Source organism: Drosophila simulans, chromosome X (genome assembly GCF_016746395.2).
Source record: "Drosophila simulans strain w501 chromosome X, Prin_Dsim_3.1, whole genome shotgun sequence".
Classification (NCBI taxonomy): Eukaryota; Metazoa; Arthropoda; class Insecta; order Diptera; family Drosophilidae; genus Drosophila; species Drosophila simulans.
In genome coordinates this window covers 17553500-17577538 of record NC_052525.2, presented here as the reverse complement: position 1 = coordinate 17577538, position 24039 = coordinate 17553500, and the positions used below count along the sequence as shown (strand labels likewise).

The 24039-nt window shown below is 47.6% G+C and overlaps 7 protein-coding genes across 11 annotated transcripts; 3 read left to right on the top strand and 4 right to left on the bottom strand.

Moving 5' to 3' along the window:
- Positions 1–87: 87 nt before the first annotated feature.
- LOC27207170 (transcription initiation factor TFIID subunit 8) lies at positions 88–1502 on the bottom strand. Its single transcript, XM_016182906.3, has 4 exons — positions 1255–1502; positions 760–1194; positions 575–703; positions 88–517 (listed from the first exon to the last, which is right to left on the bottom strand). The coding sequence occupies exons 1-4, from the start codon at positions 1400–1402 to the stop codon at positions 237–239; spliced, it is 993 nt and encodes a 330-aa protein (XP_016039885.1). The 5' UTR covers positions 1403–1502; the 3' UTR covers positions 88–236.
- Positions 1503–2114: 612 nt separating this feature from the next.
- Positions 2115–5972, top strand: LOC6740187 (multivesicular body subunit 12A). Its single transcript, XM_016180791.3, has 6 exons — positions 2115–2374; positions 3758–3974; positions 4041–4196; positions 4257–4611; positions 4679–4894; positions 4962–5972. The coding sequence occupies exons 2-6, from the start codon at positions 3769–3771 to the stop codon at positions 5079–5081; spliced, it is 1053 nt and encodes a 350-aa protein (XP_016039884.1). The 5' UTR covers positions 2115–2374; positions 3758–3768; the 3' UTR covers positions 5082–5972.
- Positions 5973–6099: 127 nt separating this feature from the next.
- Positions 6100–10270, bottom strand: LOC6726326 (rho GTPase-activating protein 15). Of its 3 annotated transcripts, none has more exons than XM_039297778.2 (6): positions 9953–10270; positions 8703–9896; positions 7071–8435; positions 6904–7009; positions 6655–6837; positions 6100–6546 (listed from the first exon to the last, which is right to left on the bottom strand). In XM_039297778.2, the coding sequence occupies exons 3-6, from the start codon at positions 8257–8259 to the stop codon at positions 6276–6278; spliced, it is 1749 nt and encodes a 582-aa protein (XP_039153712.1). In that variant the 5' UTR covers positions 8260–8435; positions 8703–9896; positions 9953–10270; the 3' UTR covers positions 6100–6275. The 3 variants fall into 3 exon arrangements, with proteins under 3 accessions (XP_039153712.1, XP_039153710.1, XP_039153711.1); XM_039297776.2 differs by having other exon boundaries at positions 6100–6363; XM_039297777.2 differs by having other exon boundaries at positions 6100–6363; positions 6610–6837; positions 9953–10269.
- Positions 10271–10538: 268 nt separating this feature from the next.
- On the bottom strand, positions 10539–12105 carry LOC6726324 (3-hydroxyacyl-CoA dehydrogenase type-2). Its single transcript, XM_016174138.3, has 2 exons — positions 11952–12105; positions 10539–11444 (listed from the first exon to the last, which is right to left on the bottom strand). Exons 1-2 carry the CDS (start codon positions 11958–11960, stop codon positions 10686–10688), a joined length of 768 nt encoding a protein of 255 aa, XP_016039880.1. The 5' UTR covers positions 11961–12105; the 3' UTR covers positions 10539–10685.
- Positions 12106–12512: 407 nt separating this feature from the next.
- Positions 12513–14296, top strand: LOC6726323 (transcriptional protein SWT1). Of its 2 annotated transcripts, XR_005544671.2 has the most exons (5): positions 12513–12721; positions 12802–13056; positions 13115–13741; positions 13805–14131; positions 14193–14296. XR_005544671.2 is itself a non-coding variant. In XM_016172401.3 (4 exons), exons 1-4 carry the CDS (start codon positions 12616–12618, stop codon positions 14026–14028), a joined length of 1212 nt encoding a protein of 403 aa, XP_016039879.1. In that variant the 5' UTR covers positions 12514–12615; the 3' UTR covers positions 14029–14296. The 2 variants fall into 2 exon arrangements, 1 of the variants encoding a protein (XP_016039879.1); XM_016172401.3 differs by having other exon boundaries at positions 12514–12721; positions 13805–14296.
- A 302-nt stretch (positions 14297–14598) lies between these two features.
- LOC27207028 (transcriptional adapter 3-B) lies at positions 14599–17253 on the bottom strand. Its single transcript, XM_016182788.3, has one exon. It carries the CDS (start codon positions 17091–17093, stop codon positions 15423–15425), a length of 1671 nt encoding a protein of 556 aa, XP_016039878.2. The 5' UTR covers positions 17094–17253; the 3' UTR covers positions 14599–15422.
- A 294-nt stretch (positions 17254–17547) lies between these two features.
- On the top strand, positions 17548–24009 carry LOC6740186 (xenotropic and polytropic retrovirus receptor 1). Of its 2 annotated transcripts, none has more exons than XM_016180793.3 (7): positions 17548–17811; positions 20643–20803; positions 20880–21278; positions 21640–22615; positions 22674–22843; positions 22905–23038; positions 23101–24009. In XM_016180793.3, the coding sequence occupies exons 2-7, from the start codon at positions 20735–20737 to the stop codon at positions 23375–23377; spliced, it is 2025 nt and encodes a 674-aa protein (XP_016039876.1). In that variant the 5' UTR covers positions 17548–17811; positions 20643–20734; the 3' UTR covers positions 23378–24009. The 2 variants fall into 2 exon arrangements, with proteins under 2 accessions (XP_016039876.1, XP_016039875.1); XM_016180792.3 differs by having other exon boundaries at positions 17548–17815.
- The last annotated feature ends 30 nt before the right edge of the window (positions 24010–24039 follow it).

The following is a 24039-nucleotide window of genomic DNA, read 5'->3' as shown; positions in this document are numbered from 1 at the left end:
TTTAAATATAACACGAAATATTTTGCCATTTTGAGGAAGTTGACCCTATACAATGTCTTCAGTTCAAACAGAAAGATACCAAATATGTAAGTATAATAGAAAATATATTAGTCCTACTATTTGAACCTAAAACTACATTATAAATTTTCTGAATGCACAATACGAGTGCAATTGTTGAAAGTTGTACAAAAAAAAGAGCAGTGTTTACATTTTCTAACCATAATTAAAAACGCTTGCTACTCTTGAAGGCTAGTTTTGGTTATCTCCAGAGTGGAGGGCGTTCGTATCGTTGGCGCCGTGGTGGCCAGACTCCTGCTGGGCATGGTTCCGGGTGTTGGGCAATTTTTGGATCGCTTGGGCAGAGTAGCCGCCCGCAAATAGGGATTATCGATGTTGGGGTTGTCCAAAATGGCCTTGTTCGTGTTGGAATTGGGCTTGATATCTATCTCGGGCTTCTCCTCCTTGGACTTGTCGCCATCCATCTCCTCGTTCTCGCTATCGCCCTCTTCGCCCTCATCTGAAAGGGTGGAAAGTGTTAGCACTCGTGACATCTGACTATTTGGAAGGAACGCACCTTTGCTGGGCTCATCTTCTGTGCGATTGGCCACCAGATAGTGGTACTCCAGCTCCTCGAAGTCGAACACCTGATCTGTGGGATTTAAAGCGGCTGCATAGGGAGGAAAGGCCGGTTTGCAGGCAATTACTGCAAAAAAAATTGTTATTAATTATTGTTCGCTGGATGATTATTGTGCCTCTTACAAGGAAACATGTTGTCCTCGGTGGGAAAGAGATTGTTCGTCTCCGTGGTCTTGCAGAGGAACTTTGTGAGCGCCTTTTCGATGTCCCGCTTCTGGCAAGCGGCCTTCTCCCTGATGGCCTCGTACTCTGTAACCGGCTGCTTGTGCGTCGGCGTCCGTATGTAGGCGTGCGGATCCGGCATGGGCGGAAAGTAGCTGGGCACATAGTGGGGATGCGGGGCCTTGATGCCCGCTTGCAGCAGGCTCAGCGGGCGCTGCTGCGTCTGCTGTGGCGGCAAAGGAATGGGCACGTGCGTCTCCTTGCGCATGTACGGATCCAAATTGGAGATCGAGATGCCCATGTTGATCAGGGCCAAACTGACATCGCCCACGGTGGGCATGGTGCGTCCACTCAGCTCGCAGTAGTTATGCGCCGAGTTGCCGATCTCCCAGAGCACTGGAATGGCGTGCTAAATGAATATCCTGGTACAAAATGGTAATACCAATGTCAACTTACACGCCTGCAGCATCTGGGTTAGCGTCTCCAGGCTTTGGTTGCTCGCCTGGCCGGCGCCCTTGTCCACCAGCAGCTGGGACACAGCCTTGTTTAGGATCCGCCGATAGGGATCTACATTGGGCACTGTTACCGCCTCCACCTTCTCCATGGAGACAGAATTAAATTTGTTTATGCTAAAGTAGAAACCGAAGTGAATATTGCCACTTTAGCGGCTAGTGATGGCACTGTTGGGCACTATCGACTACAGCTATCGGCGCAATGCTGCTTAAGAGTTCATGCGCAACTCCCCTGGTTATTTTAATATTTCTTCTGGCATTAAGATTTAATATTAGTTTAAGCCAAGGCTTGGCATTACAAATCCTAATTTTTCAGTTCTTAAGAGTTTATTGAAAAGCTCAGTGGAAAAACACGCCACCAGAGATTGTTAAATGAATGAAACACATTTTAAACTCTGAACTATGTCTTAGAAAATAAAGTATAGCAAACATTGAATTATAGATTTATAGAAACAGACAATTTTTAATTATTCCCACAAGCTAGTGATTTATTCCCTGTGCATTAGTTTACAGCATCATTTTAAGATAAATTCTAAACCATTACTAATCAAATTCGCTGAGGCATCAACTTATTAATAAGCTGCATTGGAGAGCAATAACATATTACAAGAAAATTGTACTCTACTATATTACTACTATAAAGTAGTTATTACTGTAGAATTTTACTATACCATACTGCTTAGCAATGCACTATGCCATAGATTCCCCTAATTGCCTTATAATTTCATTAATATAATATTATGACTGGGCAAACATCGATAGTCGATGGTTGGTTCAAAAACAATCGATATATAGAAAGGAGTGCATCGCAGGTGCACCATCTCCAACAAATCAGTGTATTTTTTGTTGTTCTTTGCCAAACAATAGAAGACGAACGTACTCGGAAGTAAATTAAACAAAATCGGGCGACCGGATCGGGCGTAAATCGTTAATTGTTCAATTAAATGCAGCTAATGAGGCGCCGGGCTGCATAGTGCGATCGCAGAGTCACCGAGTGGACCGGGCCCCCTGGCGCTATAGTTGTAATCCGAACCCGAATCGCTCCATCGGGAATCGTTAATTGTGTACGTATATATGAATGGATATGGTTGGATGTGTGTGGATGCTGCGTTGACTAATGTTTTTCGGATGGGGGATAGAACAAATGTATAAATGGATGGCTGAGTATAGCCACTCGAACTTCCTGGCAATTTGCACTTATAATTGGAATCGTGTGCGGCCTTTTTCGAATGGTTTCTATTTTTAAGCTCCGTGCTCCGTGCTCCACTTTGGTTATCAGCCGGAGTTTCACCACTTCCCCAGTCTTGTAGTACATATATGTATGTACTAGCCGTAATCCCATTTCTTTGTCTGCGCGCCAAAGAGTTTTCATTTCGAAACCTTAGAAAGTGTCTGTGCACATGGAAAAATAAGATCTTGATTAATGATCGATGGATTAATGGGATATTACTATAGCAAACAATATAATTAACAACAGTTAATAGTAGTACATTTTGAGCTAATATAGTATAGTATCTCCCTGTAAACACTTTTACGTAATGGCAAACAGAACGGAATTCATATCATTGATCACATAATGGCACCTCTGACCTTTTACCCAGATTTTTTTCACATCAATAATTAATGTTTTAACCAAACAAGCACTGCCTTGGTTGGTTTGTTTTGTTTGTGGGTTATACCTGTTCCGACTTTTGTTTTGATTTCTTTTAGACGAGCATTCATTGCATTTGCCTGTGGGTTTTTGCAGTTTTACAGATGACTCAGAGCTGCCGGCCGTCACCTGGCTATGTATATCTTATCAGTAATTAAATACAAAACAAATTGACAATCGGGAAAACACACAAAACTATAAAAAAGAGAGTCTCATCTCCTCCATTCTATGCCATTGTAAAGTGCGCACTCGAACATGCGGCTGCGTTTGTTTACTTAATTTCTTTGGCGACGTGAGCATGTGGAAGTGGTCAAAGAGAAACTCGGACCTGGCCCTGGTGTGGCGACCTACAAAAGAATGCCATGCAAAAAACCCAGCAGCACGATCATGAATCACTGGTGTGGGGCTGGAAAAAGCACCACCATATCAACCACCACCACCAGAGATCGGATATAACTCGGTATCGGTACCGGTTTGTATTTCAAAGTGTTTTGTGCTGCTACATAAACAATTTAACAAAAAATACACAAATTAGTTTCAAATTGTTTATCGGGGTATGAATATATTGGTTTACTGACATCCAAGAAAAGCCAACATTCTTTTCACTATCTAATTAGGCTCCAGTTAAGCCAAAAGCTCAAAAAAGTGAACCCTAAAATGCTCGTAATATCAACTTTCCATAAACTTAACTTGCATATTGTGTACATTTTTTTACCTTTAAAAAAAATATATACATCTAGGAGCCATAACTCAAATTGTCAGCTTACTAATTGTTCGGTCTGTGAATTTGTCTCAGGAATCCGCGCGATGAACAAAGTGGGCAAGCACATCCAAAGCGGCATCGGTGGAGCACCCAACGCGGCATTGTCCACGGCAGCTCTACTGGGTACTCCGCTGGAGGCGACCAATGGAGCTGGCTCGGCCAGCACCACCAATGTGTTCAACTCCATCATGAGCTTCCTGCCGGACAATCGACCCATCACCTCGCTGCACATCGTCGAGGATTTCGAGCGGTTAGTGTGCAGTAGTGGCCCGTTTGACAGTGATTTGTCCATACTAATAGCTTTTGCGCGTTTTAGCTGCCCGAAGAACTTCAGTGCCATAAGCCGCACCTACGACCAGGATTCAGATGCGGACCTATGGCGCGACTACAGCCTGTTCGGACGCCAGAACACACGCTACCTCTGCCTGTCCAAGTCCGAGGGCCTGCCGGAATACGTGGTGGAGACCCTACAGTGAGCTCAACTGGATTCCATCTCTTGTTCGTTTATTAATGAAATCTACTTGGTTTTCAGAGTGATTTCGGATAAAACACCGCCGCCCAAGGAATTCTCGCAGGTCTCCCGCACTGCCGACAGCGACCAGAAGGCCTGGCGCAAGCGGCAGCTGATCTACAAGCTCTCCAAGCGCGGCACTGTGACCCAGGCGGTCACCGACATAATACTCTGCTCCAAGTTGAAGGCAGCGCCCGATGGCTTTAAGCTGGCCGGCGATATCAACGGAGTGCTTATCTGCTACAAAACGAGCGCGATCCCAGTGCGCCTCTCGCCGCCAGTGCCAGGTGGAGGATTGCCATCTCCAGCCACCTGCGAGGTGGAGCAGGCCCTGAACCGCCTGAATCTCCAGGGTCAACGCAACTCACGTGGACCAGTAAGTCGTGCCTCTGAGTCAATTGCGCCTTCAATTACTGTCAATGCTTGCCCATTTCACCGAACAGCTGCCACAACCACCGACTGAACACCATGACTATGAGGAGATCCAAGCCAACTATCAAATAAAGTCGCCACAGCGACCGGCTCCACCGCGTCCAGCGTGTTCCGGAGGAGGACACGGTACTTACGGCGGAACGGGCACCTTGGGCACCTACACCGAGCTGGAGGGAGTGCCTTTCGCCATGGACGTTAGGCTGCAGCGCAACCAAGCTGTGAATGATGTGAGTGAAGCAGCCAGTGGCTTTCAACCTCTCGCTCTAATTCGATATTCGAAATATGTATGCATAGATACCCACACTGCCAGAAATCTCTACGCTGCTCAAGTCCCTGGACTATGACTTTCAGCTGGAACGTCAGATCTTGTGCACCATGAAGTCATCGGCATCTAAGAACCCGTTCTTTAAGTAATATTGCAAAACTTTCAACGGGAGCGTCGCAAATTGATGGTTGGGCAAATGTAAACAGCAAAGCAAGAGAACCGGAAATGAGTGGATTTTATATTTAGTTTAGCGTAAGCTTGATCCAATCGCGAATAGATGCGCGTGTGGCGTGTAGCTGCCATGGTGAACCCAGTAGTTATTCAGTTGGATTTAAGTTCTGAGGACCCCGGCCCCTTAGAGTAAAATGTGTGTAATATTCCTGTGCCTTCGATATGTATCTAATTTGGATGCTCGCCCGAGCAATCAAACACCTCAGTTTCGTAGAACCCCTCATTGGAAAGCAACCGAATCAGAATCCTACCTATTTACATCATAGAAATCATTCATATACATACATGCATCGATTAACCCCAAATCAAATTGTGATCAAAAGAGCGAGCGCAATGTTTTGTCATTAATTTAGAAGCGCTACACATAAGATGGCTCTACTTTACGCATTCGCATATGTATTTCGAAAGGCCGACGCATAAGATACATGTACATACATGTGTTTACACCTATGTACCACATATGTCCATGAGTGTAATGTTAATGTTGAATCAAGTCCTGAAAGCGGACTAAAGCTAATATAAACCTAGTACATACAAGCATATATCTAATATATATATATACACTCACGTTTATAGGCCACATAGCACTTAAAACCAGTTGGTTTTTAAAAACATATATCTATTACATATTAGCTCTAGTGACGATTAGACTGTATTACAAAATCATAGATTCTTCCCAGCTGCCTCCGTCCCCGTCACCCGCAATCCCAGCTCCTTTTCTACCCTTTACTCCCGAAAAAAATACCCCACCATGTTATATAGCAGTTCAAATACAAGAAAAATATATATATACGCCACTGAAAATACAATATCGAGTCTTCTTTCTGATGATTCAGCTGCAGAAGAGCTTTGGGATAAACGTGGCTCGTGAATTCCCGGGAATTCGCAAGACCATCTGAGCATTAGTCAGTTCAAATAATTATTGAAGATATCAAATTCAGCAAACAATTAGTTTTAGTTTATAATAGTAAACATAAGTACAAAAGTTAGTTGATAAAGTAAGAGTATGAAAAAATAATCCTAGGACACAATAGCTAGCGGGGCCTAAAGTCATTCCATATGTACAGTGCTCTCTCTGGGATGAAGGATCCATTGGACGTCATTGGGCCAGCTCAGAATAGATTGTGGAAGAGCAGATCCGGCTGCGACAGAGTCTTCTTCAGGTTGCGCATGCTCAGGCGGCGGCGATCGGCGGTGCATCTGTAGACGACGTGATCGGAATTGGAAACGGATTCGGGAGCGAATCGGGAGTGGGTATAGGTGTGGCAGGTACAGTGGGGGTTCGATAACGGGTTCAGGTTGAGGATTTCGGTTTTCGAGTGGTTAGCAAAGCGTTCGACACAACGGCACAGTAGGTGAGCGGTTTGGATGAGACGTAAGCGGCGGGAATTCGGGGTTTGTGGGTAACAGTAGCGGCGGGCGCCCGGACACCAAATGGACCATCACCTGGGAGACTGGGGGCTGCTCCTCCTCAGCGGGGCTCGCACTTACTCGAATATGCGCCCCTGGTACTCGATCATCAGCTTGACGCAGTCGGCCAGCGTTTCGCCCTCGCGCAAAAGTTGCTGGATATCCTGCATGTGGACGCCCTGCGGCACCGTGTGGAAAATCGACGGCGTCACCGATATGGACAGCGTTTCCGCGCTGATCTGCTGCAGCGGCACCTTGGTTATTCTGCAAATTCAAATTTATATTATTTAACGATACATATGTATATTGTACTATGCGGGGCGCACTAACCTGTTGAAGTGGCCGAAGATGTAGTCCATGGTGTCCCGGTTGCTCTCCGGCAGCGAACGAATCAGTCTTTTCAGGGAGTCCAACTTCGCTGACAGATCGGTTAACACTGCGGGTAGGAAAGAGAGAATTAGAAGCGGGCACTTGGAGAGGAATACCTTCGAACTTACACCACTGATTGGGCTGTCCAATGAAGGTCTTGGCCTCGTTGACACTGACCAGCGGACTCTTGATTTCGCGCAGGAAGAGCTTCAGCACGCCGGTCAACGTGTGTATATCGACGTCCGGCTGACGCAGTGAATCGTAATCGTTGGCGTCGATGCTGAAGCGTAGCGTTTGGATTTTATTGTAGTCGCCGCACTGCCGATAGATGCCCTCGATGGGCTGCGTGGATCTGCGGTACTTTTGCTCGATAAGATCGCAGCAGTCCACAACGATGCGCGGCACAGTGCGGTGCTGGTCGTGCTTGAGGACCATCTCCAGGTCCGTATCGAAGCAGGGTTCGTCGAAGAAGATGCGCTGTTCCCGCAGCGTTTCCACGCTGGGTCTGCTCTTGAACCAGTTGGACAGGTTCATCCAGGCCACCAGGCGCGAGGGTCGGACATTGGGACTGCCGTGAGCAGTCCGCTTGCCAGGCGCAGCCACGCCGCCTGCGGCTGCGAAGCGCGGCTTATCCTTGTCCCTCTCCCTGTCGCGTTCCTGCAGCAGTTCCGTCAACTGGCGACTCATCTCGCCCACCTTCTGCTCCAGCTCCTGGCTGTATGTGGTCTGGACGAGCAGATCCTGCTCCAGAGTATGCATACGCTGCTTGAGATCGTGCCAGCGCTTGGAGCAGCTGCTGCAGCACTCCAGTCCATTGCGGCGATCCCTGCCGGACTTGGACCTGCCCACCGCCGGACTGCCGCCAGAGCTGGAATTCGAGGAGCAGACATCTATGCTGGTGTTGGACACCAGCACAGCTGTGTTGGTTGAATCGTCCAGGTACAGGCGGGTCAGATCCTTGCTGCTGCTGCTCTTGAGCAGCGCCAGCTTGTTGGGTCTGGTTTTCAGCTCTCTGAGTAGGACGACCGCCTCGGGCCGCCCGCTATCCTGCTTGCCCGCCTTGTCCAAGGTGCAATTGGAGCCACCACTGCCCTCCAGGCGAAACAGAGTGCTCGAGGTGACGCTGTGACCGCGCACATAGGCGTGTTGGGCCTGCGACGATGACGACGACGTCGTGGAACGATCGCGAAAGCAATTCATCAGGGTCTTTCCGGGCTGGCGTCTCTCGTGTGCCACGAATCCCGCGGCGCCGATTACGATATGCGCCGAGTCTGGAGTGCCAGGCGTTACTGGCCGCTGACTTGTCGTCGTCTGCATGATGCTGGGCTTGGCGCTATCGGGTTGTTCGCAACACCCCTTCCACTCTGGCTTCTTCTCGATTGGTTGCACTTGGGCTTATCGCCACAGCTCCAGTGAGGCAGCTGACCAGTGGAGAGCCCTTCCCTTCGTCTCCTGCTTCACCTCCCGTTTCCCAGTGACGTCAAGTGTAGGAACTGTGCAAAAAGAAATAATCGTGTTTATAATTAGTTTATGACCATTGAATGTAAGTACAGATAGCAAACGCACAGTGAGCATTGGGAATTACAAATTATGTTTACTTGAAATATTCAAGATTAAAAGTAGAAAAACAAAGAGGTTTTTCACTGCAAAATATATGAATATAAGATACAATAGGACCAACTCTAGTAAATCCATATGAAGTACAGCTTTTCAATGGAAGCCATACTCCTTAGCCAGTGCCCACTGTGGTAACCACCCACCTCTTCCGCTTTTCAAGAGCCTATTCCTGCCGAATCTTGGAATGATGCCCAATGCCGTTGCAACTCCAACTGCAACAACAGCCACACCTTGCACACCAGTTGACCGCGAATCACTTGTGGGTCTTCCGATTCTGTGTTTTCCTGGGGTTATCAAACTTTTCCTTGGCGCACTCGGATGACGCAGTATCAGCGGCGCGATTGCCGGTCACGGATAGTGGATAATTCGCAGGCAGCTCCGATTTCAACTGACTGGCTGGGGCGAGCGTTTGGAATTCTGTGGGCGCTTATCGCACTTCCAATTGTTCCACACTCGCAGGCCACTCCGACACTCCAGATAAGATAGCCCGGAGAACCAAACAAATGCCAAAGCACTCGCATACAAATATAACTGGCTGTCACAGAATGGACGATTATGTGTGAAATCCAGTGGAGGAGTTGCTATTCTCCTATCCCCCACTCGCATCGCTCTGTTTTCACTGGGCAAAGCGAATGGGAATCGCTACTGTGGGCTGCCGACTTGGACTTTGGCAATTTCTGGGTAACTGGAGCAAGTCAGGGCCTTGACCAGCCCATGGAGATATACCCAATCGGTCGTGATGGGTAGAGTAGTGCTTTTATATTTAGGAAGTACCGACTGCCCAATATCCGGTGGTGATTAATCGCAAATAGTGTGATAAGTGGTTTCAAAGTGGGATGGCTCACATTAAAGTATATGTTTTGAATGGTTCCATGGCACACCATGGTGATAATAAAATCGAATTAGGTGCTTCTTCCTGCATTCCATTACGACTTATTTCGTTTGCAATCATTTGGAGATCTTTTGTGTTCGTTGTGCATCTCCGTGTGTCGCTTGAGGCACTAGTATCTAGCTCTTGCTACATCTGGGACAATCGAAGGCTATCATCGTGCTTGGTCCACTGAACCATGTAGCTATCCACGTTCTTTACCACTTCCTCCAATAGCCGCAACATTCCGTGGTTGGGGGAACAGGAGACAATAGCTTGCTTTCCCGCTCGTTTTGCTGCCGGCGTACTTTCTTCTGGTGGGAAGTGGTCCTCATCAAGCAAATTAAACATTAAAGCTGCCAGGAATTGAGCGGAGATTTTCATTTTATTGCAGCAAAGCTCCAGCTGATCCAGTTTCGATGACAGGACGTGCTCTGCATGCAACTGGAGCATCAGTAGACGCAGTAGGCTGGAAGGTGGAATCAACTAAAGTTGGGAAAAAATTAAAATATATTGCTGGCTCACGGTTCCCCCATCTGTGCTGGACTGCTCTAGCTATCGCTGTATGGACAGTCCAGCACAGTGTCCATCTCGTTCTGCTTCACTTAAAATGCAGCCTAGTTGACCAGTGCATCCTTTCTTGCCGGGGATTTCTTCCATTTAAATTGCTCTGCGTCTTCTGTTTCCAAGCGATCCTTTTGCTGAACAGGTGGTACATCTTCCTGATCCCCGCCAGCTGCCCTACGAAGTTCCCGGCGCTGATATGGCATTATCTTCTGAAGAGCGATTTTCAAATGTTCGTTGTTTACATTTTGAAACGGAACTGCCAACTTGCGGGAACAGCAGGGAATTCTTAAGGGGTAGCACTTGGAGATACCCTTTTATTCAATAAATATTTAAGCTCATATCCACACTGTAAATATGATAGTAAACTATTTTCTTATTATAACTAAGAATAAGTTAAGAATGAATTGCATAAATAGTAAGTCAGTAATAACATTGACTTACGAAAAATGAATCCACCTGTTGCATCGACCTTTGCAGCCAATACACCCCAGCTACCCCCTATATATCCAGTGTTGGAGAACGGGAGGCAGACGCGCCTCCAAAATTTGAAATGTGACATTGTGTGTTTAATAGCAATTATTACATAATTTCGGGACAGATAATAAAACTTTTCAGCTTAACCACTAGACAATAGATAAATGCAAACTGATCGAGCCACTTCCAGAGGTCCAAGACCGCGCGCAGACCTAATCTAGGGCATCATGCGCAGGGCACCATCGATGCGGATAACCTCGCCGTTGAGCAGCGGATTCTCGTAGATGGCCTGCACCAGGTGGGCGTACTCACTGGGCTCGCCAAGGCGCTGCGGGAACGGTATGGACTTGGCCAGGAAGGTGCGCACCTTCTCTGGCAGGGCGGCCAGCATGGGTGTGTTGAACAAACCCGGTGCAATGGTGCAGATACGGATGCCCTGGGTGCTCAGGTCACGGGCAATTGGCAGGGTCATGCCCACCACGGCTGCCTTGGAGGCAGAGTAGGCCGCCTGGCCGATCTGGCCATCGAAGGCAGCCACCGAAGCGGTGTTCACGATCACGCCGCGCTGTCCATCCTGGTTGGGCTCATTGGCGCCCATCAGTCCGGCGGACAGACGGATCACATTGAACGTGCCCACCGTATTGATGTTGATCACCCGCTGGAAGTCCTCCAGGCGGTGCGCCACGTTCTTGTTGAAGTTGAACGTCTTCACCGCGGTGGCTGTGCCTGCACAGTTCACAGTCAGATCGAGACGACCGAACTTATCCTTGGCCGTCTGCAGAGCGGCGCTCACATCCTTCTCGGAGGTCACGTCCACGGGCACGAAGACCACCTTGTCGCCCAGCTCCTTGGCCACCTCGTTGCCCTTGGAGGAGGGCAGATCGGCCAGGATCACGCTGGCGCCCTGCTTGGCCAGGCGCTCGGCGGTGGCGCGGCCCAGTCCAGAGGCTCCTCCGGTCACCAGGGAAACGGCGTTCTGCGGATGGGAAAGGCATGGAGTTAGCAAGGAAATAGATTCTAAAAATGAACATCAGTGTTTAGGGATCTTAACAGAATAAGCTGATAGGGCGCAGAATATATGATCTGTAGGACCTGAGATCTTTATCTTCAACAACATGAAAAGCTGTCTGTGAAAGTTTGTATGATATAGACGATCCCCAATTTGCAGATAAACTGATAATCCGATGCCGGTTTATCTTATTATTTCGAAAGCAGCGGACAGATGCGTTCGGTGTCCAGTTTCCCGATAAGCCGCATTGTATTATTGTATAACTCGTGGGGAAGTAATGCTAATTGTTGGATGGGTACAAGGTACATCGCTGTGGGCAGAGATACAGTTATTTATGGGACTCCATGTTTATAATAGACACGAGTTCACATCCCAATTGGACTTTGCACCCCGGCCGCCGAGTCACCGGCCGCTTTTGCTGCACTAATTCCCATCTAATCGCAGTGTGATCCTTATTTACAGCACCCCACGTACCTTGATCATTGTTCTGGCTGGTGGTGTTGTGTTGTGGGTGCGAAAGGCGGTGGTTACTTAGTGCTCGGGAAAGCTTTTTAAACAAAAACTTGTTAAGCGATTCGAAACCGTGCAGTGTGACCGTATGTGCGCCGCTTGAAAATACTGCCTAAAACTACCAGCTAGGGGGGCTCCTCTCGGTGGCTTTGCTTTTTAATTTTGAGTTGATTTAAACTTAAATTAATTTGTTTATCAGCTAGCAATTTATCATATTTTAGCTTGTAGGATTTTGGAACAACTTTTAAATAGAAATTAACTCGAGCAGGCAAACAGCTTGCCAAGTTAGTTGCAACTAATTATTTCAAGAACATGTTTTTTCAACAATCAAGATCGCAGCAGTCAAGTCTTTGTGTATTCAAATTTTGCAATATGCTGTGCAATATGCAATATGCTATTACTAATTGCATTAGAAAATATGGAAAATAAACTTGTACTTACAATTTATACACTTTTCTTATACGATGTGCAGTTGATACAGAACTACAGCGATGATTCCTCGAAAAACATCGATGATTGCGATTTTTTTGTAAACATCGTTGACATCGAAGTTTCCCCACCTCTAAGAGCCTATTGAAATACAAAATAAATAAGTGCTTGCTAGAAATCAAATGTTGAAGAACACAAAATGTCGCTCGGTGGAGAAAGCAAGCACACTCCAAAGTTATCCAATCTGAGGCCTTTGGACGACGACCAGCTGGTTAGGATCGTCAGGACGCCACGTCCGTCAAATGGTAAGACATTCACCCATGCAAACTGCGTGTTTGCCAAAAATACCAAGATTTAACTTCTCTTTTCCACGCGATTGGGCAAGGATTGGGCCAGCATCCCGCACAGGATCGCCTCAAGCGCCTGCAGGCCCAACTGAAGCGGATGCAGGACAACGGGAAGGAGCAGGGGACCACCAAGCGGAGCGCCCACAGTTCCTTGACAGCTCGTCGTTCAAGTGCGTCCACATCTACACCCCAGCGAATCCTGAAGGTGCCGGCCAAGGTGCCCAGGAATGCCTGGGAAAAGCCAAAAGCCCTGGTGGATGCCAATCGCCTGAAGTCGGGACGTAGCCAACCTGGTGAGTGCTCACTGCATGTAGTTTCTCGAATCCCTTGTTCTCCTTATCGTCTCCCTAGCCAACCAGCGTCTCATGCTATTAAGAGCTTCGCTGCAGCAGAAGCAGCAATGCGAGGAGCGCAACAACAATATTGTGCCCAAGATCAACGAAGAGGTGATCGAAAAACAACCAGAGATCTGCAACATCACAAATACAAGTGCATTTGGCTCGACGGCCAGCGATATGGAGGTCGAGCCCATGGAATGGCAGGATTCCATTGAAGAGGAGGCTACACAAAAGGATCAGGATGAGGCCAAGGAAGGGGACGACAGTCAATTGATGCTGCAGGCGGAGTCCATTGAAGAGGAGGCCCCACAGAAGGATCAGGATGAGACGAAGGAAGAGGACGATACTCTATTGATGCTGCAGGCGGCCGATGCCGAGGAGCTGCCCCCAAGGCTTGTGGATTACATGTACTTTGTGCTGGACACCAACGTCCTCATACACGACCACAAGTTCGTGGAAAGACTGACCGATGTGGTGCTCCCTGGCACGGTGGGGAGCATGCTGTACCTTCCGTACATAGTAATCAAAGAGCTGGACAAGCTGAAGTACAAGTACGAGTCGGACTGCCTGAAGCGTGTGATTGCCGTGCGAGCAATACGCTTTTTGAACACCAAGTTCGACGAGAGCTTGCAAATACAAGGTGGGTCGTGGATTGTGTATGTAAAGCGTTGGAACTAACCTATGCATATTCTATTTGTTGCAGCTCAATCCGCTTTGGAGGAGGCGGATCACCTGATCAAGATCGATTGCCCGGACGACAGCATTGTGAATTGCTGCCTGCAGCTGCAGGAGCAGGTTCCCCACATGATGCTGCTCACCAACGACGCGAACCTCCGGCTCAAGGCCAATGCCTCCGACATAAAGGTCTCCAGTCGCTCCGCTCTGATGTCCACCTATGCGGATGAGTTCTCTGGCTTCGGCGATTAATTCGCTGCCATCCGAGCTCCCACTTTACATTTAGTATACGAAAGACTGTGACTGCGTTTGTGATACGGGATCGGGAGGCAGGCAAATGGGATCGACCAGTCAAGCAAGATGCACCGCAGCATACATGAAGTACAATGAATCCTTAAAACCTAATATACTTTCAGAGGAAGGCCACTGACGTGTTCACCGAAGACTTTAAACTTGCACATATTAGACATCATATTTAACTGCCATTTGCTACGTGGAATAAAGATTGTTTCTGGATATATTTACCTGGCGATTAGCGTTCGAGATAGCCAATCCGCGTGGCCCGGAAGGGCTTCCTCCGATCGAAGATGGCCCGCTCGCTTGTTTGGCTTTAATTAGCCGCACGCCCCGGAGTTGCCGACTTTGATTGCGCCTTATCGGCTGGGCAAACAAGACCGGAGCAACGGAGGAGGATTCCCCACATCCGCTGGAGTTCACTTGGCCCGCTCCGTCGGCCAGATCGAGCTCAAAGCGTGCGCAGCGTTCGCCCAGCGCGGTGGTTTCTCTCCTCCGAACTCACTCCCATGGTGGAAAATTCTGTGCTTTACTCTCGATAGTGACGACTTTATTGCCGCGCGATAACTTAAGCTATACAAAGTGTATGTATTTGGGTGTGTTGTTAAATAGGGTGGATCAATATTTATAGTTGCGAAAGACATGAGGGAAACAACGTGCTTGTAAAATGTGGGAAATTCGAGCAGCGGAAAGTTTTTCAGTTCATTTAGCCAATAATGCGAAGAGCATTCTCCACTTTTATGTACACAAAACCAAATTTGGCATGTAAAATCTACGGATTTCAATTTAATTTTCGGGCAATACAAACAAATGAGCCAAAACTGTAGACTTACGGAATACATGTTACCAAGCAAGGAAATTCGAAACTACGATTTTGTAAAAGAACAGTTTAAAATACGCAAACCCTACTCTCCGCCACTTGAAGATCTTATCTAAATAACTAATTTCTCTTTAATCTGGAACTCTACATTCTATGAGCTAATGTATCTTTGTTAATGTACAGTCTGGCGACGAAGATAAGAATACGGGGGTCTGGAAGCTAGTGGAAAACGTCTCAAAAGTGGCGTTCGACTCGGGGAAAACTAATGCCAAAACTCGCGGAAAACTAATGCATAACTTTCTCCGCCACCTTGAGCGCATCTTCCCAAACGTCCACACCTTGGATTGGGATTGAGACACTAGCGGCTATGTGTCGAATAGCGTGGCTAATTTACAGTCTGGCGAAAAGAAAGGAGTGGTGAGGAGGAGCGGCTCCTTCAGACGCACTGCAGCTTGAGGCTAGCGTCGCGGACCTGCCTCTTTGCCTGATGCATGGCCATTAGCTGGCACCAGCCCCAGGCCAGGCTCCTGTCCTACATCTTTGGCTCGAGCAGGGAGCTGCCGGAGCCGCCGATGCAGGGCAGATGCATCTGCATGCGCTCCAGCTGATCCGCCAGCAGGCGCTGCTCGTTGGTCAGCCGCAGTATCTCCTGCTTCTCCTCGATGGTGTGGCCCTTGCGCTTGGCCCGATACTGCAGCATTCGCTTGTAGCACTCGAGTATCTCCTGGTCCACCATGTCCAATTTCTGTTTGATGGCAATGCGCTTGATTTCCTCGCTGGCAACGGCACGCAGTCGCTTCAATTCCTCGCTGTTGAACTGCGAAATGGTGCTGATCTCGGTCGTGACGCGCTTGATCTCCATCAGCACCTCGTCCACGTCTTCGTGGGCCGCAAACTCACTGGCATCGATCAGTCCGTTCTCGATGAGAGTCTTCTTCAGGCGCTGTTCGATGCCCACGCCGTGTTTCATCATGGCGAGGGATCGGAAGTTCCCGGAAGCAGCTGCTGCGGCAGCATTTGCCGAGGACGAGGAGTGCGAGTGGGTGTTCTCGTTGCTGCTGCTCGTGGTGCTGTTGCTGTGCTCGCCCACGGCGGCCTGTTCGCTGGGCAGCGTCATCAGCGACTCCTCCATCAAGGCGGACACCAATCGCTGGGTGAGTGGACCAGTGATGCTCTCCTCCACCATGCCTTCGGCCTTTTTGAGCATACCGCTGGAGTTGTTCGATTTGATTCGTGCTCCGCCAGGCTGCAGCGCCTTCATATCTTCCTGGGCCCAAACTGTGGAGTAGTGGGGACCCAGAGGGGGCACTGGCGGCACCAGTGGACCCCAATACTGCTCCAGCAGGTCATCGATTAGGCGCAGATCCTCGTTGGTTAGCGGCATGCAGTAGGGCTCCACGGATAGCCAGAACTTGTTGGGCGTATCGTTCTTGGGCACCGACATCTTCGGTAGCTGCGGCAGCGGCTGGTGATGCGGCAGCACGGATCCAGAGGCATTGGCGGCCACCAGTGTGGGAAGATAGTCCATGCTGTCGTCGGTGTGCACGGCCAAGGGGCTGTTCTTGGCCTGGTGCTTCGAGGTGCCGCCTGAAACGCCCTGTTGCTTGAGAATGGTCATCGAAGAGTGCTTCTTGCGCACGCCCGTTGGCTCATCCCGCTTGCGCTTGGACTGGCTGGAGGATGAGGCGCCTCCGCCGCCCAGCGGGCTGCCCAGACTTGTCGACGAGTTGCTTCCGATGCCCAGCAGGCCGTTGAGCATGCTAGCCGGACAAGGTGGCGATCCAGGCACACGGTCGAGCTTTCTGCGATCCTGGCGCTTCTCATCCTTGTCCAGGCTATCATACTCCGCTTTCAGGACGCGCGTGCGCAGCGCCACATTGGAGAGCATCTGTTCCAGCTCCAGTTGCACTGCGTCCAGATCCTCGGCCGCCAAATGATCATCCGCCGGACGCTGCAGTGCGGCTGCAATGGTGGGCAGCAGTTTGGGCACATCCCGAGTGCGAATTATGGGTATAACGACGCCGCCGGGCGTGGCCAGTACCTCGGAGTCCAGGAAGGTGCTCGCTGGCGCGGATTTTCCGCCACCTGTGCCATTTGTGGGCAGTTTTCCAGCTCCTCCGGATGACGCAGAGATGCCAAAGCCACCGGAACCGAGCGAACCACTGAAGTGGGCCAGTTTGATGTTCTTCAGGTTCGCACTCATGGGACGCGACTGCGACTGGTTGGGGACCTGTGTGTTAGGTAGATTGCGTATATATTTGCTGTTTTTCCTCCTTTTCTTGTGGTGTAAAAATCGCAATTTGTTTTGCGTCGATATGGCAGTGTGACCGTAGCGGAAGACGTGTAAATACTAATGTACAAGGTGGACAAAATACTGGAATGGGCAAAACGCGCGGGTTAGGCACAGTGGGACAAGCAAAAAAAATCCTCATGAGTAGCGATATATTTATACTTTAAAACATGCTTAGCTAGCATTTCATTAGTCATATTTAGCAGTAATTGAAACTGTTTATTCGACTATATTTCAGCAATTGAAGAAAACGGAATATTATCGCATGCATACATTTGCATACCACCTGATTTTTTATCCACAAAATAGTGAAAAATACTCTCTGCAACTTTAACAGTGATCGTGCATTACAGCGCTGCTCCAGCGCTGTACAACACTGGCGGCCGCGTAGCGCGCGTGTTTACCAATACTTTGCTTTTTTTGTTCAGTTCTTTGTTGTTGTTTGGCGTTCGCATTTCGCCCGTCGTCGTCTGAATTTTTAGTGATATGCGCGCTATTTCGGTGATAAGCAGTGTACTTAACAAATCAGCGACTGTTGACAATTAGTAATGGCCAGTGGGAGCAGCTTGCGATGTTAGAGTAGCCCCGCATTCCCCCCTTCCGCGGACGAACTGCAAGTGCAAACTGCAGTGTATGTATGTAATTTTATGTAATTGAACACCCATTTGCCACCCCACCCCCCAAAATCCACCAAAGCATGCAAGCACACATCCAAACATTCGAACATCCAAGCACCCAAACATCGAAGCATCCGATAATCTCGGACTGGGTGCCTCCAATTGCGCCTTGTTTGTCCAATTGTGAAGCGAAAATCACAAGACAAGTCGAATTGACGCTCAGCCGCCACGCCCCCTTCGCTGCTCACGCCTCCCCCCCTCCCCCCTCCCCATTCACCCGGGCGGAAATCAACGTAAATCAAAAGCCAACATCCAGCGATTCAGTTCGGTTTAGTTGGGTTCAGTCGTGCCGACATATGCACAAATATCCCAGCTTCAAAACGCTGTTTCCATTCGATTTGCCTAGACTTTCCCAACTGGGCATTTTCGCTATCAGAAGAGGTTTGCAATGATAAATGATTCGAATTTCAAGTGCAAAGTTTGTTATTTTAGATGGATTTATTATTTACAAGATTTCCACACGATCGTTCTAAGCCAATTACATTGACTTTGATTTGTTTAGATTACAACAAAGTGTTTTGTTTGAGTTAAAATTCAATCGCAGATAAAGATAAAGATAAAGATCCCAAAATAAACAGTGAAAACAATCCAAATAACTTGGACAGTGTGTAATTTAATATAAATGAACAACACACAAAAGTGTTTTATTTGAGCTTAGCTGTTTTGTAAAGGTTTTATGTTTTGTGTTCCATAAGATATATGGATATATAAGATATATATATAATATAAGATATATTCGTTTCAAGTTTGCCTTGTTTGTTCTCCAATACAAAGATATATACAAGCTTTCCCCATCTATTATCTCAAGTAAAAAGAAGTGATCAGCCTATATAGTTCTTTGTTGCTTTACTTAATTCTTTGTTTTCGCTATTTGCAATCTTGCAGTGTGGATAGAACAAGTGAAAATCGTAGCTCTTTTGAATCTATATCTCGTTTGTTTTTCGAGATAATCCCAACGTGATTGCACATAGTATCTAGAAAAGTCGAACAATAACCGCGGGCGGGTAAGGGTATTTGCAGTGCCCCCCAAAAACCTGAACGAACCCTCCGCTCTTGTTTTATTGATCAAATATTTGCGTCTACGTGTGTCGTCGTCGTCGTCGTCGATGTGTTCCGTTCCGGCGATGTCTCAGGGATTATGGGGCTTTGTGTGTCAGCTGTTGTTTTAAACGGCACTAGCACATGTTTTATAAGCCCAGTCCGCAGGCCAGTCGGCTCGTTATCAGTGCCAATTAAACCGGAGAAGAGAAATCTTTAACCGCCGGCGATAGTGGCGATAAGGTCGCAGCCCTGGGATGATCGGGATAGCTTCAGGATTCACCGGCTATGTCGATCGATCAGAGACAGCACCAACAATCCATTACGATTGCCATAAGCTAGTTGGTAGTTGGTGTATGGTCTAATCAATCAGCGAGCCCATCTAATTTTAGACTCCACTGTTGACGTTAATTGACCGCCAGCCAGTGCCACGCCCTCCCTCCCCCTCATCAATTATCGCCCAGGTATTGACCACTCTTCTCGGTTGCTCGCTCAGCTGGGAATGATAATCAACTAAGTGGGGGGAGAACATTATCAGCGTATCCGTATCAGTGCATCAAAAGCGCATTAAATTCAATTAGATATATGCATAGCTGATAAGAAATGTTGTAATTCCCATTTAATCGGCATTTTGTTGAGATTTACAACAAGAATTTAAACAATTCAATCAATCAATCAGGGATTGGGCCATTGATACGCATATTTTGTACTTCTTAGTGATATATCTAAGTGCCTAAATTAATTTCCGACATGAACAATGACTATTGATAATAATTTAATATCTACTGAGCAGTTCATTCAATTGATAATTATAAATAAATGTCAAAATTAAACGGAAACAACAGAGGCACTATTTATAAGGCTTGAATATCTGCATAATGTTGATAATTAGATTTAGATAACGAAGTTGTATTTACTATCAAGTATATCAAGGTGTAATATTTAGAATTCTTTTTCTTGTGTAGGGTATTGTGCGAACGGAAGTTCCGGGCAGAAATCGAGGAAGGGCAGCCGTAAAATGAGCGGCTTAAATGGCAAGAAAAATACGACAGCAACAGTTGGCGACGCAAATATTTGTGCAATTGATTAAAACAGTGTCCCATCCAGATCTCTATCTGTATCTTATACGTTTGCTGTTTGAACTGGCGACAAAATTTTCCAATTTGCTTAACTCGTTATGCGGGCCACGTTAATGATATGGCCTATGCACATACATATGTATATAAACAAACATGTACATATACATATGTGTATTCATTCTGTAAAGAGTCGAGTGGCACAGACCCCAATAATTGTTTGTACATTATTGCTTATACGTACAAATATTTTTTCGGGGCTTGGGTGCTTATCAGTTGTGAAGAACACACACCCATCCACCCACCATCCACCACCCACCGTTCAATTTACGATCGCCGGTAGTCGCATACAACGTGCTTTAGTTAATACGCCCGATTAGCTGCTGCACTGATTTGAGCCATTATCCATTAGTCCGCTCGCTCGTCCGTTAAATTACCGGCGGCGAAAGCTGGGCGATTGGACATTGCTGACTTGAGTCTCAACCCCACACATTACTCATCCGCCGCGAAAACAGCTCTATTTGGGCGGTGAATCACTCACTCCAAAATACATCTTTCCTAATCTTGAAATGTACGTAGTACAAGCATGATTTTAATGCACTTGGCTAGCTTTAAGTACGCATACGATATCCGGAAGTGCCCTTAACAACTCTTCAATGCCATCGTTTCAGACGCGCTTCACTGCAGCGCCGATCAACGGAACGGATCCGATCTGGACTGGACTGAACAGCCCTAGAATAGCCAGGTCGACGAATCGCCAGCCATGAAGTTCGCCGAGCACCTGTCGGCGCACATAACGCCCGAGTGGCGCAAACAATACATCAACTATGAGGTGAGTGTTGGCTCAACATGGGAAATCCACCAAGTAAACGAAGAAACCAACTGATAGCCCAATTTCTGTGCCACAGGAAATGAAGGCCATGCTGTATTTGGCCGTGGAGGAGGCGCCATCGGTGGAGAGCGTCGAGGACGACGTGCTGAAGCGGCACTTCGCCAACTTCGATGAGAACTTCTTTCACTACTGCGACAAGGAGCTGAAGAAGATCAATACGTTCTACTCGGAGAAGCTGGCGGAGGCCACGCGAAAGTTTGCCACCCTGAATGCCGAACTGAAGACCTCCATCGAGGAGTCGGAGCGAAGTGCCAAGAAGTCCAAGGGACACAAAAGACATGCCGCCTTGCCGGATCGCAAGGCGCGCGAACTGAAGTTGGCCTTCAGCGAGTTCTACCTGAGTCTGATCCTCCTGCAGAACTACCAGAATCTGAATCACACCGGCTTTCGTAAAATACTCAAGAAGCACGATAAAGTAAGTCTGATTTACGGCAACCGCAGAGACATCATTGCTTAGCCATGACCTAGTCAAGATCTTTGGAGATTGCATGTAGTCTGCGGCGCAGAACATGAAAAAACACATTTCGTGTGAGAAATAAATAATACGAATTTATAGTAGGGTTTTCGGGGAAAAAGTCGCTTAAAAATAGTCACTGTTATCGCCGAAAATGAATGTATGCGGATTACACAAGTTAGAATTTGGGGGTAGCCATAAACAATGTGAGTAAGTGAATAAAGTGAATAATACTAAGATAATAATGGGTTAGACATCACCGTATAGTTTTCCTCAAGTCTGTATGTTCTTAAAGTTTCTATATTTCTATATTTGGTGACAGCTTTTGCGTGTGGACACCGGTGCCAAATGGAGACAGGAGTATGTGGAGGCTTCGCACTTCTTCACCAACAAGGACATCGACAACATCATCAATGAGACGGAGACGACGGTCACCGGTGAACTGGAGGGCGGCGATCGGCAGCGAGCGATGAAGAGATTGCGAGTGCCACCGCTGGGCGAACAGCAGAGTCCGTGGACCACGTTCAAGGTGGGCCTCTTCTCCGGCAGCTTCATAGTGCTGGTCATTGTGGTGGTGCTGTCGGCCATCTTCCACGAGATCAGCGGCGAGAACCTGAAGGTTACGTTCCGACTCTACCGCGGCCCCCTGCTAATCATCGAGTTCATCTTCCTCATCGGAGTGAACATCTACGGCTGGCGGTCGTCTGGCGTTAATCATGTCCTGATCTTCGAGCTGGATCCGCGAAATCATCTATCCGAGCAGCATCTCATGGAACTGGCGGCGATCTTCGGCGTGATCTGGACACTCAGCATGCTGAGCTTCCTGTACAGCGCCAGCTTGGCCATTCCGGCGTTCATCAATCCGCTTACGCTTACGCTGATTATGGTGCTGTTTTTGGCCAATCCGTTCCATGTGCTCTATCACGACGCACGATTCTGGCTGTGGCGGATTACGGGACGATGTCTGTCGGCACCGTTCTTTCACGTTGGCTTCGCGGATTTCTGGCTGGGCGATCAACTCAATTCGCTGGCTACGGCTATCCTCGATTTCGAGTATCTCATATGCTTCTATTTCACAAATGGCAACTGGACGGAGGCGAGGGATGCCTCCATTTGCATGGAGAAGGACTTCATCATCCGGCCGATTGTCAATTGCCTGCCCGCCTGGTTTCGATTTGCACAATGCCTGCGCCGATATCGCGACTCGCGGGAGGCCTTTCCTCATTTGGTGAATGCTGGCAAATACTCCACAACCTTCATGGTGGTGATCTTCGCCACGCTGAAGAGCTTTCATAGTCGTAAGTTTTGCATCTCCATTTAAAGTATATTTATTTCCTAATGGATCTGTTCCTTCAGCGAACTATGCCAGCACATTCGATAATCCCTATACCTGGTTGTGGATTATCGCCTCGATTGTGTCCTCTTGCTACGCCTACACATGGGATATCAAGATGGATTGGGGTCTGTTCGACAAGAACGCCGGTGAGAATACTTTCCTGCGCGAGGAGGTTGTCTACTCATCGACGGTAAGTTCAATAACAGCTAATAAGTATAAGTTAGAATCAACTAAATATCCTTAAATTGCAGGGTTTTTACTACTTTGCCATTTTGGAGGATCTGGCGCTGCGCTTTATTTGGGCGCTATCTTTCTACCTCACCGAGATGAAAATCGTTAGCTCAGACATAATGACCTCCGTCACAGGCATCCTGGAGGTATTCCGGTGAGTACAGATTCCCAAATCAAAACCTGTCCAAGTAATTTACGAAGATTACTCGCTTGCAGTCGGTTTGTGTGGAACTTTTTCCGGTTGGAGAACGAGCATCTGAACAACTGCGGTAAGTTCCGAGCCGTTCGTGACATCTCGATAGCGCCGCTGGACTCCTCCGACCAGGCGCTCATCCTGCGCCTGATGGACGAGGCTGACGGTGTGATCAATCGCTACACGAAGGCGAACCGACCAAAGCCCAAGAAGGTCAAGGATCCGGAGAAGCGGAGCCTGCTGCAGACGCGCGGATCGCTGCCCGATCTCAGGATCGATATGGACAGTAAAAAATTGTAGGCAACGATCGCCGCCCACCGAATTGTGCTTCCTAATGAACGATTTTGCGGAACGTCTTATACGAAAGTTTATCCGTAATTCAATTTACGTACTTTTTTTTCGTCATTTTTTTTTTTTTGCGTTGTTTAGCTAATTTGTATATTTAGTGACTAAGTACTTAAAATTGAGGAGAGACAATGTCCAGCAATAATTAGTGCATAAGATTTCTAACTAATTTAGCATTCCACGTATGCGGTTAACTAACGAAAAAGACCAAACCTATACCTATACTTTTACCCGTAATCCGTAATCCGTAACCCGTAACCCGTTACCCGTTACCTTTAGTTCCTAAGCCACATTTCCACGTTTCCAAATCCAATTCGATATCCATACCTTCCACAGAAATTGGAGTAAAGAACGGCAGTATTAGTACTTAGAAAAGGCGAACAAAATAACTAGAAATCAGCAAGAATATGAAACTGCAGCCACCACATTCCTTTATCAATCGTTAGTCCATTAGTTAGATCTGCCTTATCTGTTATCTGTCTGTCCACCTGCTGATTGATATACGACATAGACTGTGACCAAAACGAAACTTAAACTGAATTAAACAGAAACATATAACAAATAAAGTTTAAAGAACTTAAACTAAAGCTGATCCCGAACGGAATTGTACATAGTAT